This window comes from Serinus canaria, chromosome 27 (assembly GCF_022539315.1).
Source record: "Serinus canaria isolate serCan28SL12 chromosome 27, serCan2020, whole genome shotgun sequence".
In the NCBI taxonomy this organism is placed as follows: domain Eukaryota; kingdom Metazoa; phylum Chordata; class Aves; order Passeriformes; family Fringillidae; genus Serinus; species Serinus canaria.
In genome coordinates, this window is record NC_066340.1 from 553,432 (window position 1) to 565,145 (window position 11,714).

The 11,714-nt window shown below is 63.7% G+C and overlaps 1 protein-coding gene and 1 long non-coding RNA gene across 3 annotated transcripts; both read right to left on the minus strand.

Moving 5' to 3' along the window:
- Window positions 1-724: 724 nt before the first annotated feature.
- Window positions 725-6,641, minus strand: PHB1 (prohibitin 1). Of its 2 annotated transcripts, none has more exons than XM_050985923.1 (7): window positions 6,559-6,641; window positions 5,953-6,072; window positions 5,515-5,676; window positions 4,333-4,475; window positions 3,274-3,390; window positions 1,808-1,903; window positions 725-1,125 (listed from the first exon to the last, which is right to left on the minus strand). In XM_050985923.1, the coding sequence occupies exons 2-7, from the start codon at window positions 6,038-6,040 to the stop codon at window positions 913-915; spliced, it is 819 nt and encodes a 272-aa protein (XP_050841880.1). In that variant the 5' UTR covers window positions 6,041-6,072; window positions 6,559-6,641; the 3' UTR covers window positions 725-912. The 2 variants fall into 2 exon arrangements, with proteins under 2 accessions (XP_050841880.1, XP_050841879.1); XM_050985922.1 differs by having other exon boundaries at window positions 6,520-6,598.
- Window positions 6,642-9,484: 2,843 nt separating this feature from the next.
- Window positions 9,485-11,714, minus strand: LOC127060893 (uncharacterized). The gene is made up of 2 exons (XR_007780255.1): window positions 10,978-11,714; window positions 9,485-10,049 (listed from the first exon to the last, which is right to left on the minus strand). It is a non-coding gene; the product is annotated as an uncharacterized LOC127060893 (long non-coding RNA).

Sequence of the window (11,714 nt, forward strand, 5' to 3'; positions counted from 1 at the left end):
AACTCCTCCCCATCTGCTCTCCCCGAGCTGCCAGCCCACTCCAGGGCAGGAATTATCCCAGGTTTGGGTCTTGCCCCACCTGGGGGATGATTCCAACTCCCTCCAGGGCAGGAATTATCCTGGGTTTGGGTCTTGCCCCACCTGGGGGATGATTCCAATTCCCTCCAGGGCAGGAATTATCCCAGATTTGGGCCCTGCCCCACCCGGGGTGGCTGCAGCAGGGCCAGGTGCCTGTCCCAGTGCCCAGCAGATCCTGGCTGCCCCTGAGGCTGCCCCAGGTGCTCTTACTTGATGACACAAACCCAGTCAGACTCACCTTCCAGGCCCTGCAGGTGTCAGGATCGATCCCTCTTTGCCAGGACTTGTCCCAGCCAGCCCAGCCCTCACTTCTCCTGAGACAGCAGCACAAAAACAAAATGCCAGGACCCAGGGTGCCAGCCTTAGGACTGTGACAGGCTCTCAGGTGACACCTGAAGGACTGACACTGCTCAGGGCCCTGAGCATCCCTGTCCCAGCCCAGGTGGGGACAGCCCAGCCAGCCTGAAGGCCCTGAGCCACCTCTGAGCCCTGATGGACGCCGTGCCCGTGGCCAGGGACTCACCTGGGCTCCACCCCAGGAAAACTCTGCTCCTGCTGCTCCAACTGCCCGCAGAGGGCCAATTCCCAAATCTCTGGGAGTTCAAGAAAATTTGGGAATTCCAACTCAGAGTCACAGGGGAGGAACCTCAGTCCTGGTGTCGCCACCATTCACTTTTATTTGATTCCCCATCCAAGAAAGAAAAAAATCCCTCCACTCTCCAAATTTCCGTTTCCTCCGCGAGGAAATTCCAATGATTTTTTTTTTCCTTTTTCCCCCCTATTTTTTTTTTTTTTTTTTTTGGTGTTTCCCCCCAGCCTGGGCAGGGCAGGGGCTCACTGGGGCAGCTGCAGCAGCACGGACTGGCCCGAGGGCAGGTAGGTGATGTTGCGCGAGCGCGAGAGCTGGTAGGCGATGTCCTCGGCCGCCTCCAGCTTGCGCAGCTCGATCAGCCCGTCCCCCGCCGTGGCCAGAGAGTTGGCAATCAGCTCTGCAGCCTTGGAGTCGCCCTCTGCAGAGATCACAGCTGCCTTCTTCTGCTGCTCGGCCTGCAGGGAGAGCGGGGAAACGGGGATGGACGGACAGACGGACGGACGGACGGAGCGGCACCGCCCCGCGGGGCTCCCCCAGCCATGGCAGGTTCTGATTTATGGCTTTGATTTATGGTTTTGATTTGTGGTTTTGCTCTTTAAACTGGGTGGATGAACCCTAGGATAAATTAAACTGATTTGCCCACTGTGGGAAAAGGAAAAAAGGCAATTTCAAGCTGAATTTTGGTGATTTTTGGGCTATCTGTCCCACCTGTCCTGTCCCCATGCTGTGAGCACTCAGGGATCCCCTCCTGTCCTGTCCCACCCGGAGATCCCCCTTGTTTGGCAGCTCCCAAACCCAGAGATCTGCAGCCAGCTGAAATCTGAGCTGCCACAAGAGATGAAAACCCCACTGGAGGCTCCCAGAGATGATGCAGAGTGGATCCAAGCAGGGATGAGCCAGAAGGAATCCTGGGATGATTGCTGGCTGTTTGCTCCCGGGAGCAAACAGCCAGCACAGCTGCAATCAGCTGTGGGGTGGAAGGTGGAGCCTTTCCAGCTGGGTTTCATGTTGGATCTTGGGGAAAAACCCATTTCTGATCAGCACTCCAGGATGGCTGGCAGAGGATACTCAAGGAAGAACCCCTGGAGAGGGAAGGGGACAGCAGAGGTGCTGCCCATCTCCTGAAGGAGCAGGTACCTTCTCCACGATGAACCTGGCCCGCTCTGCCTCCTGCTGTGCCACCTGCTTCATCTCCACCGCCTCCGTGAACTCCTTGCCAAAGGTCAGGTGTGTCTGGGGGCACAAACCAAACCAGGTCACAGCAGGGATCGCTGCCAGCAGCTCTGCTGCCACAGTGACACACCGGGATGGGGACAGAAACCGGGATCCCTGAAAGAAATCCCACCGGGATCCCACACGGGGAAAGCTCCAGAAACAAAGTGTCCAAATTCCGATTTGGCAGAAACAAAGTCACCTTCTGCAGAGGCTTCCTGCCAGCCCTGTGCTCCCAGCAGGATCGATTTTATTTCTGAAGGGAGCTGGGAGAGCAGAGCTCCCTCCTTGGACAGCTCAGCAGAGGAACCAGTGGGAATTTTCTGCTGTCCCAGTGGGAATTTTCTGCTGTCCCAGTGGGAATTTTCTGCTGTCCCAGTGGGAATTTTCCCTCCTGGTGCTTCCAGAGGTGCCTGTGGAGCTGCTGCTCAATCCCAAAGCACCTGCAGCCCAATCCACCCCCCTCAGCAGCTCCTGTGGGGCGACAAAACCCCTGCACAGGGAGGGCTGAGGCCACCCAGAGGCCACCAAAGGCTGCCCAAGGTCACGGGGACAACAGCAGAGCTGTGACCATGACATCCCTACAAACACAGTCACACGTGTCCAAGCGTCCAGCCTGCCACACTGTGGCCACCCAGGGCTCCCCTCCTGTCCTGTCCCCACGCTGTGGCCACCCAGGGCTCCCCTCCTGTCCTGTCCCCACACTGTGGCCACCCAGGGCTCCCCTCCTGTCCTGTCCCCACGCTGTGGCCACCCAGGGCTCCCCTCCTGTCCTCTCCCCACACCCTGGAGACCCAGGGATCCCCTCCTGTCCTGTCCCCACACCCTGAGCACCCAGGGATCTCCTCCTGTCCTGTCCCCACACTGTGGACACTGTGGCCACTCAGGGCTCCCCTCCTGTCCTGTCCCCACGCTGTGGCCACCCAGGGCTCCCCTCCTGTCCTGTCCCCACGCTGTGGACACCCAGGGCTCCCCTCCTGTCCTGTCCCCACGCTGTGGACACCCAGGGCTCCCCTCCTGTCCTGTCCCCACGCTGTGGACACCCAGGGCTCCCTCCTGTCCTGTCCCCACACTGTGGCCACCCAGGGCTCCCCTCCTGTCCTGTCCCCACGCTGTGGGCACCCAGGGCTCCCCTCCTGTCCTGTCCCCACACCCTGAGCACCCAGGGCTCCCCTCCTGTCCTGTCTCTACACTGTGGGCACCCCGGGATCCCCTCCTGTCCTGTCCCCACAGTCTGGGCACTCAGGGATCCCCTCCTGTCCTGTCCCACGCTGTGGCCACCCAGGGCTCCCTCCTGTCCCCACGCTGTGGGCACTCAAGGATCCCCTCCTGTCCTGTCCCCACGCTGTGGCCACCCCGGGCTCCCCCCGTCCCAGGCAGGCAGAGCTCACCAGGGACACGTCGTCCAGGATGAGGCCGAAGGTGGCCGCGCGCTCGGTGAGGTCCTCGCTGACCTGCCGGGACACCAGCTCCCGCTGCGTGATCAGCTCGCCGGCGTCAAAGCGGGCCTGCAACGGCAGGGAACGGGATGGGAACGGGATGGGAACTGCTGGGAACGGGATGGGAACTCCTGGGAACGGGATGGAAACTCCTGGGAACGGGATGGGAACTCCTGGGAACGGGATGGAACACGATACACAATGCTGGGAATGGCTGGAACAGGATGGACACCACTGGGAACGGGATGGAATGGGATGGAACATGACGGACACCGCTGGGAACAGCTGGAACAGGATGGATGCTGCTGGGAACAGGATGGGGCACCTCTGGGAATGGGATGGACACTGCTGGGAACAGGATGGAACAGGATGGAAACTGCTGGGAACAGGATGGAATGGGACAGACACTGCTGGGAACGGCTGGAACGTGCTGGACACCGCTGGGAATGGGATGGAACAGGATGGACACCACCGGGAACAGGTTGGAATGGGATAGACACTGCTGGGAATGGCTGGAACAGGATGGATGCTGCTGGGAATGGGATGGACACCTCTGGGAACAGGATGGACACCGCTGGGAGCAGACAGTGACCAGACACAGCCCCAGGCTGCACCAGGAGGACAGCAGCAGCAATTTCCCCATGGAAAGGGCCTCCCAGGGAGGTCTGGAGTCCCCACCCCTGGAAATGTCCACAGCCAGGCCAGATGGGGTTTGGAGCCCACGGCAGGGCTGGAGCTGTGTGAGCTTCCAGGTGCCTCCCACCCAAACCAGGCTGGAACCCCAGGTGGGGTTTGGAGCCCACGGCAAGGCTGGAGCTGTGTGAGCTTCCAGGCACTTCCCACCCAAACCAGGCTGGAACCCCAGGTGGGGTTTGGAGCCCACGGCAAGGCTGGAGCTGTGTGAGCTTCCAGGAGCCTCCCACCCAAACCAGGCTGGAACTCCCCAATTCCAGGGCACGGCACATTCCCCACTCGGTGCCAGGAGAGCCCAGCAGCCCAGGGCGTGCTCACCACCACGGACTTGAGGATCTCGGTGGTGATGGAGGGCAGCACCCGCTCGTCGTAGTCCTCGCCGATGCTGGTGAAGATGCGCGGCAGCTGCGCCGTCACGGGCCGGAACAGGATCCGCAGCGTGATGTTCACGTTCTGCAGGTCTGCAGCAGGAGCAGCACCTCCCTCAGGGCTGCTGCACCAGCAGGGAATGCTGCACCAGCAGGGAATGCTGCACCAGCAGGGAATGCTGCACCAGCAGGGAATGCTGCCCAGCAAACTCCCCAGCTGCGCTTTGCCACCAAAACCGAGCTGGCTTTGCTGCCCTGCTCCCCTCTGGGGTCCTGCTCTGTGCTGCTGCAGAGGGAGAATCCCAACCCCACCCGTGTCACCTGCCCCAGGTGAGCTCCAGAGGTCCCTCCCAGCCCCACCTGTGTCACCTGCCCCAGGTGAGCTCCAGAGGTCCCTCCCAGCCCCAGCTGCTCAGGAGGATTCAGTGATTCAGAGCACCAAAGGAAGATCAAACCATTCCCGTGTCACACTGAGACACCTGGGATCTTTTGGGACTGGAGGATCTCCAGAAGCCCTGGAGACCCTCCAAATGTTCCTGGGATCTCCAGAGACAAGGAATATTTGGGACTGGAGGATCTCCAAAGGCCCCTTCTGATCCCAAATATTTGGGACCAAAGAGTTCCTCAAGCTGTTCTTTATTCAAGAGACCAAACCACTCCTGACTCTTCCAGGAGCAGCTGGGGCTGGGAGGGACCTCTGGCCATCACCCAGCCAAGGCAGGGACACCTGCAGCAGGTGGCACAGCTGGGGCTGGCATCTCAGAGGGACCTCTGGCCATCACCCAGCCAAGGCAGGGACACCTGCAGCAGGTGGCACAGCTGGGGCTGGCATCTCAGAGGGACCTCTGGCCATCACCCAGCCAAGGCAGGGACACCTGCAGCAGGTGGCACAGCTGGGGCTGGCATCTCAGAGGGACCTCTGGCCATCACCCAGCCAAGGCAGGTGGCACAGCTGGGGCTGGCATCTCAGAGGGACACTCCAGGCCATTCCTGGTCACCTGTCCCAGAGCTCAGTCACCCTTACCTCACACTGAGGCCGACCTTGCTCCGTTTCTGGCCCCTGAGAGCTTTTAGGAGCCCAAGTGCAGGTGCAGAAGGATCAAACCCAAAGCCCTGGAGCCCCCAGACCCACCTTTGCTGCCGGTGATGACGGGGACGTTGCGGGGCCGCGAGCGGCAGTCGAAGATGATGGGTTTCTGCACCCAGGGGATCAGGAAATGGGTGCCCTCGCCCACCACCACGTCCTGCACCCCTCGGAAGCGGTCGAAGATCACAGCTCTGTGCCCTGCATCCACTGCACGGGGGAAAAAGAACACTTAGGGCTGCTGCTACTGCGGGGCTTGGAGACTTAATTAACAGCACGGCTTAATTAACAGCATGGTTTGGAGCAAAGAGGAGCTGCAGGTGGAGCTCCAGGGCCCCCCAGTCTGCTCCTCACAGGGCAGCTCTGTGACTTTTGGAGGAAGGAGCTCACAGGCACTGCAGGCCCTCAGTCTGTTTCCTGACAAGTCAGGATTTGGATAGAAACACCAAACGAAGCGATCGGGGGCACCCAGCCCGCGCCACTCACCATTGTAAAGAGCGGAGTTGACGACTCCCCCCGCCACAGCCAAGCCCAGGCCGAGCTTCCCGATGCTCTCGAACACCTTGGCAGCCATCTCAGCGCTCCAGGCCCCGCTCCAGAGCCCTCCTGAAAACATCCAGACTCTCAAACCTCACCGGAGGGGCTGCGACCCCTGCCCAGAGCCCTGAACCCCACCGGGCAGTGATGCCTGCCCAGAGCCCCGAACCGCACCGGGGGCTCCTTCTGCCCCACAAACACCTCGGCCCCGGGGGTTTCCCTCCCGTGACCCTGCCCAGGCTCGGACCCCGCGGCCTCGGACCCCTCCGGTGCCCCCACACCGCCCGTGTGTCCCCCACACCACCCCGGTCTCCTGCACACCCCGGCCCCACGCCCCGCACGCCCCCCGGGCCTCCCCGCTCCCCGCTAGGCCGCTCGACCCCAGCACGGGCACCCCAGGGGCCAAAGCCTCGCTGTCTCCACCCTGCCCGCCCGCCTCAGGCCGCGGCTCGGCTCGGTTTGTCTCGGTTCAGCTCGGTTAAGCTCGGCTCGGTTTCCCCGGTTCCCCGGACCCACCGCCGCCCTCCCGCCCGCCGCTCCCGCCGCGCCGCTGACCTCCACATGAATCCGCGGCCGCCCCCCCCCCCAGTGCGCCTGTGCGCCGTGCCAAGACGCGCAATCCTCATTGGTCCGTGCCTCCCGGGGCTTTCTGGGATATGTAGTTCCCAGCTGCCGTGCCCGCTGCCGGCCCGCCTATAGATTCCGGTGCACCCCGCGGCGCCCCGGGGGCTGAGCAAGGCCGCGCGCTATTGGCTGGAAGGGCGCGCTTCGCGCAAGGGCTCTTGGGAGATGTAGTCCTGGCGGGGGAAGGCACATGGGGGGCGTGCGGGGACAAGGGACAGGCGGGGGACACGGGCAGCATTCTGGGGGCAGCACTGCCCGTTCCCAGAATGCCAGAATAGGCTGGGACCTCTGAAGGTCACACAGTCCAACCCCCTGACCAGGCAGCGCCACCTGGAGCAGGTGACACGAGTGGGATTGGAATGCCCAGGGGGACACCTCAGACCCTTCCTGGTCACCTGTCCCGGCCACCCTCCATGGACAGCTCTCCCTCCTGCCGAGGTGGGACTCGTGGTTAATTTCTGGCCATTGCTCCTCGTCCTGGCACTGCTGAGCAGAGTCTGACACCTCCTGGAGGTATTTCCATGCATTGGTGGGATCCCTTCTCCAGAATGAGAGATTTCCATGGATATCGGAGATCTTTCCATGGATATCTGAGGTTATTTCCATGCACTGACGGGATCCCTTCTCCAGTGACAGATTCCCATGGATATTTCCATAGAAATATGGGATATTTCCACTCTCAGCCTTCCCTCCTCCAGTCTCACCATGCCCAGCTCCCTCTCTCTCCTCACCCGAGCTGCTCCAGACCCCAAATCATTTTTATGCCCTCCCTCGGGCCCTTTCCAGCAGCTTCTTGTCTTTCCTGAGCCATGGACACCGGGATTTAATGTCCCCTCCTGTCCCCGGAGCCGCTAGAGGGAAGCAGCGCTCTCCCTTTGGCTCCGGGAATCCCGAAAAACGGGAAAAAAAAGGGAAAAAAACACCGCCCGGGTTCCGCTGCCAGGTGACCCTTTAGGACGCGGGATCCAACAGGGAAAATCCCATTAAATCTGGGATTTATGGATGGGGATTTGCACCCCTCGGGCTCTGCTCCTCGCTCGTGCCGGGTTCATGTTGTCCATTCCCAATCCCAATCCCATTCCCGTTCCCAATCCCATCCCACCCCAAAATTGGGCTGGCACCCTGTTCTGGGGGGATGGCTGTGGGATTGCACCCCAAAATTGGGCTGGGACCCCGTTCTTGGGAATGGCTGTGGGGTTGCACCCCAAAACTGGGCTGGGACCCCATTCTTGGGGGATGGCAGCAGACCCACACCCCAAAATTGGGCTGGGACCCCGTTCGGGGGGGATGGCAGCAGACCCGCCCCCCAAAATTGGGCTGGGACCCCGTTCTGGGGGGATGGCATCAGACCCGCACCCCAAAATTGGGCTGGGACCCCGTTCGGGGGGGATGGCAGCAGACCCGCCCCCCAAAATTGGGCTGGGACCCCGTTCTGGGGGGATGGCAGCAGACCCGCACCCCAAAACTGGGCTGGGACCCCGTTCTTGGGAATGGCTGTGGGATTGCACCCCAAAATTGAGCTGGGAGCCTGTTTTGGGGGGTGGCTGTGGGATTGCACCCCAAAATTGGGCTGGGACCCCGTTCTGGGGGGATGGCAGCAGACCCGCACCCCAAAATTGGGCTGGGACCCCGTTCTGGGGGGATGGCATCAGACCCGCACCCCAAAATTGAGCTGGGACCCCGTTCTGGGGGGATGGCAGCAGACCCGCACCCCAAAATTGGGCTGGGACCCCGTTCTGGGGGGATGGCAGCAGACCCGCACCCCAAACCAGCGCCGGGCCCCTCCCCAGCCCGTCCCGAGGCCGCGGTCCCTTTTTGGGGGACATTTCCTGGCGGGCAGCGCGGGCGGCCCGAGAAGGGCTCATTCATTGTCCCCTTGTCCCCCCCGGGCTGGGAACAAAGCGCCTCCTCTTCTCCTCCCCCCGCTCCCGAACCGCCGCCGCACGGACGCGCCGAGCCCCGGGGCCGGGGGGGACCCGCGGGGGTTCCGGGGGTGGGAGGGGGGGGCCAGGATTGGGGGGTTTTCCACCCCAAATCCCGTGTGGGGCTGGTGCTGATGCCACTCCCACCCACCCCATCCTTCGGGGGTCCCGGCCCTTCCCGGGGGTCCCAGCCCAGGGGGTTCCAGCCTTTCCCGGGGGTCGCAGCCCAGCTCAGGGGGTCCCGGCCCTTCCAGGGGGTCCCAGCCCAGCTCAGAGGGTCCCGGCCCTTCCAGGGGGTCCCAGCCTTTCCGGGGGTCCCAGCCCAGCCCAGGGGGGTTCCCAGCCCTTCCCGGGGGTCCCAGCCCTTCCCGAGGGGCCCGAGCCTTTCCCGGGAGGGTCCCAGCCCTGCCCAGGGAGGGGTCCCAACCCATCCCGGGGGTCGCAGCCCAGCCCAGGGGGGTCCCGACCCTTCCAGGGGTTCCCAGCCCTTCTCGGGGGTCCCGGCCCTTCCCAGGGGGCTCCCAGCCCTTCCCGAGGGTCCCAGCCCAGCCCTTCCCGGGGGTCTCAGCCCAGCCCAAGGGGCTCCCAGCCCTTCCCGGGGGTCCCGACCCTTCCCGGGGGTCTCAGCCCTTCCAGGGGGTCCCAGCCCTTCCCGGGGATCCCGACTCTTCCCGGGGGTCCCAGCCCAGCTCGGGGTTCCCAGCCCTTCCCAGGAGGGTTCCCAGCCCTTCCCGGGGGTCCCATCCCAGCCCGGGGGTCCCAGCCCAGCCCAGGGAGAGTCCCAACCCTTCCCGGGGGTCCCAGCCCAGCCCAGGAGAGTCCCAACCCTTCCCGGGGGTCCCAGCCCTTCCCGGGGGGTTCCCAACCCTTCCCGGGGGTCCCAGCCCAGCCCCGCGCCCGGCACAAACCCGAATTAGGCTCAATAAGCGTTTAAATCCAATTAGTGAAACTGCATTAAAGCCCTGCGAGGACACGGCTCGGAGTGGAAACGGCCTTAATGTGATTTCGGCCGAGTTCCCTGCCGCGATTTGCAAGTCAGAGAAATCGAATTAGGGCTGTTTGCATTCTGAACTCTGTCCGCAGTGCAGCTCAATTAATCTGCTTTAAAACCCAGCCTGTCTTCCGCTCAGACAGCACCACCCGCCTCGCCCCGGGGAAGCCAAAAATCCCTCCCCCCCCCCCCGGGTGGCACCGGGACCCCCGGTTTGGGGATGGCAGATGGCGGAGGGATTGTCCCCGATGCCACCGGGGAGGGACCCTGAGTGGGGCAGCCCCGAGCTGAGCCCCCCGTGCCGGGCTGGGCGGTGCCCGCAGAGCCGCGGGGGGAACGGGACGGGACGGGACGGGACGGGACGGGACGGTCCTGCCGGTCCGGGGTCCCCGCCGCTCCCCGGGGCTTGTCGCCGTTCCCCGGTGGCTACCGGCCCTTAAAGGAATTTCATCCGCCGGCTGGAACCGGCCGCGTTATCCGGGAAGGCTCCGGGAGCTGGGAATTGTCAGCTCCAAGGAAATTGGGATCGGGTCAGGGAAAAGCGCAGCCCCCCAAACCCCGCACCCCCCAAACCATCCCCCAACCCCGCATCCCCCCAAACCCCGCACCCCCCCAAACCCGCACCCCCCACATCCCCAAACCCTATCCCCCCAAACCCGCATCCCCCAAAAACCCAAACCCCCAAACCCCAACCCCCAAAACCTCACGCACCCCCCCAAACCCCGCATCCCCCAAACCCCACCCCCCACGCATCCCCCCAAAACCCCACCCCCCAACCCCCCCACAAACCCCCCCCCCCTCACCCCCACCCCCAAACCCCTCATCCCCCCAAACCCCCCCCCAACCCCCACCCCCAACCCCCCCACCCCCCTCCCCCCCAAACCCCCACCCCCCCCAAACCCCGCACCCCCCCCAACCCCCATCCCCACAACCCCCATCCCCCCAACCCGCATCCCCCAAACCCACACCCCCCACCCCCCTCATCCCCCCCCAAACCCCGCATCCCCCCCAACCCCGCATCCCCCCCCAACCCCTCACCTCCCCCCCAACCCCGCATCCCCCCCAGACCCTGCATCCCCCACCCCCCCCCCCAAACCCCGCATCCCCCCAAACCCCTCATCCCCCCCAAACCCCGCATCCCCCAGACCCCTGCATCCCCCCCAAACCCCTCATTCCCCCCACAACCCCACCCCCCAAACCCCTCATCCCCCCAACCCCGCATCCCCCCAAGACCCTGCATCCCCCAAACCCTCATCCCACAAACCCTCATTCCCCCCAAACCCCTCATTCCCCAAACCCGCATCCCCCCCAGACCCTGCATCCCCCAAACCCCTCATCCCCCCCAAACCCCGCATCCCCCCCAAACCCCTCATCCCCCAAAACGCATCCCCCCAAAACCCGCATTCCCCCCAAACCCCGCATCCCCCCGGTTCCCACCTTTCCCCATCCTCCTCCTCCTCGGGCTCGCAGGGGATTTGCGAAGGGCTCTGGGCACCCAAAGGCGATCCCGGCAGGTTGGGGACATTCCCGGGGCGCGGGGACACGGCGGGAGGAGCCCGTGCCACCCCCGCGGCTGCCGCTGTCCCCGCGCAGGTGAAGCGGCGTCCCCAGCAAGGGCTGCAATTAAAAGGGAGTTAATGACTTAATGAATCCTGAGCCTCTGACCCTGCCCGGCCCAGCTCTGGGATTGCGGTTTTTCATTTCCTTCCGAGCTGGGCTCGGGTTTGATGTCCTGGAGGGGGGAGAAAGCGGGGGACAGGGGCTGGGGACCCCCAAAATCCCGCAAAATCCTCCCAAATCCATCAAATCCCCCCCATTCCTTCCCGATCTGGGACAAATCTTACCCTCCCCGATAAATCCTGCATTTTCCAGATAAATCCTGCCCTCCCCGGGACAAATCCTGCCCGCTCCAGGATAAATCCTGTCCTACCCGGGATAAATCCTGCCCTCCCTGGGACAGATCCTGTCCTCCCCGGGATAAATCCTGCCCTACCCGGGACAAATCCTGCCCTCCCCGGGACAAATCCTGTCCTACCCGGGATAAACCCTGTCCTACCCGGGACAAATCCTGCCCTACCCCGGACAGATCCTGCCCTCCCGGCCGCATCCCCGCCGCCACCGGACAAAGGCCCTTCAGTGCGGCCTCCCCAGCTGCCCGTGGGGCCGGAGCCGCT

Bases quoted from the DNA above. Each gene is read 5' to 3' on its own strand.
- PHB1 (XM_050985923.1), bottom strand. From the start codon at position 6,040: ATGGCTGCCAAGGTGTTCGAGAGCATCGGGAAGCTCGGCCTGGGCTTG. The intron at 4,476-5,514 runs GTGGGTCTGGGG...CTCCTGCTGCAG, and splicing joins CGTCATCACCGGCAGCAAAG to ACCTGCAGAACGTGAACATC. The intron at 1,904-3,273 runs GTGAGCTCTGCC...TTGTGCCCCCAG, and splicing joins TCCTGGACGACGTGTCCCTG to ACACACCTGACCTTTGGCAA.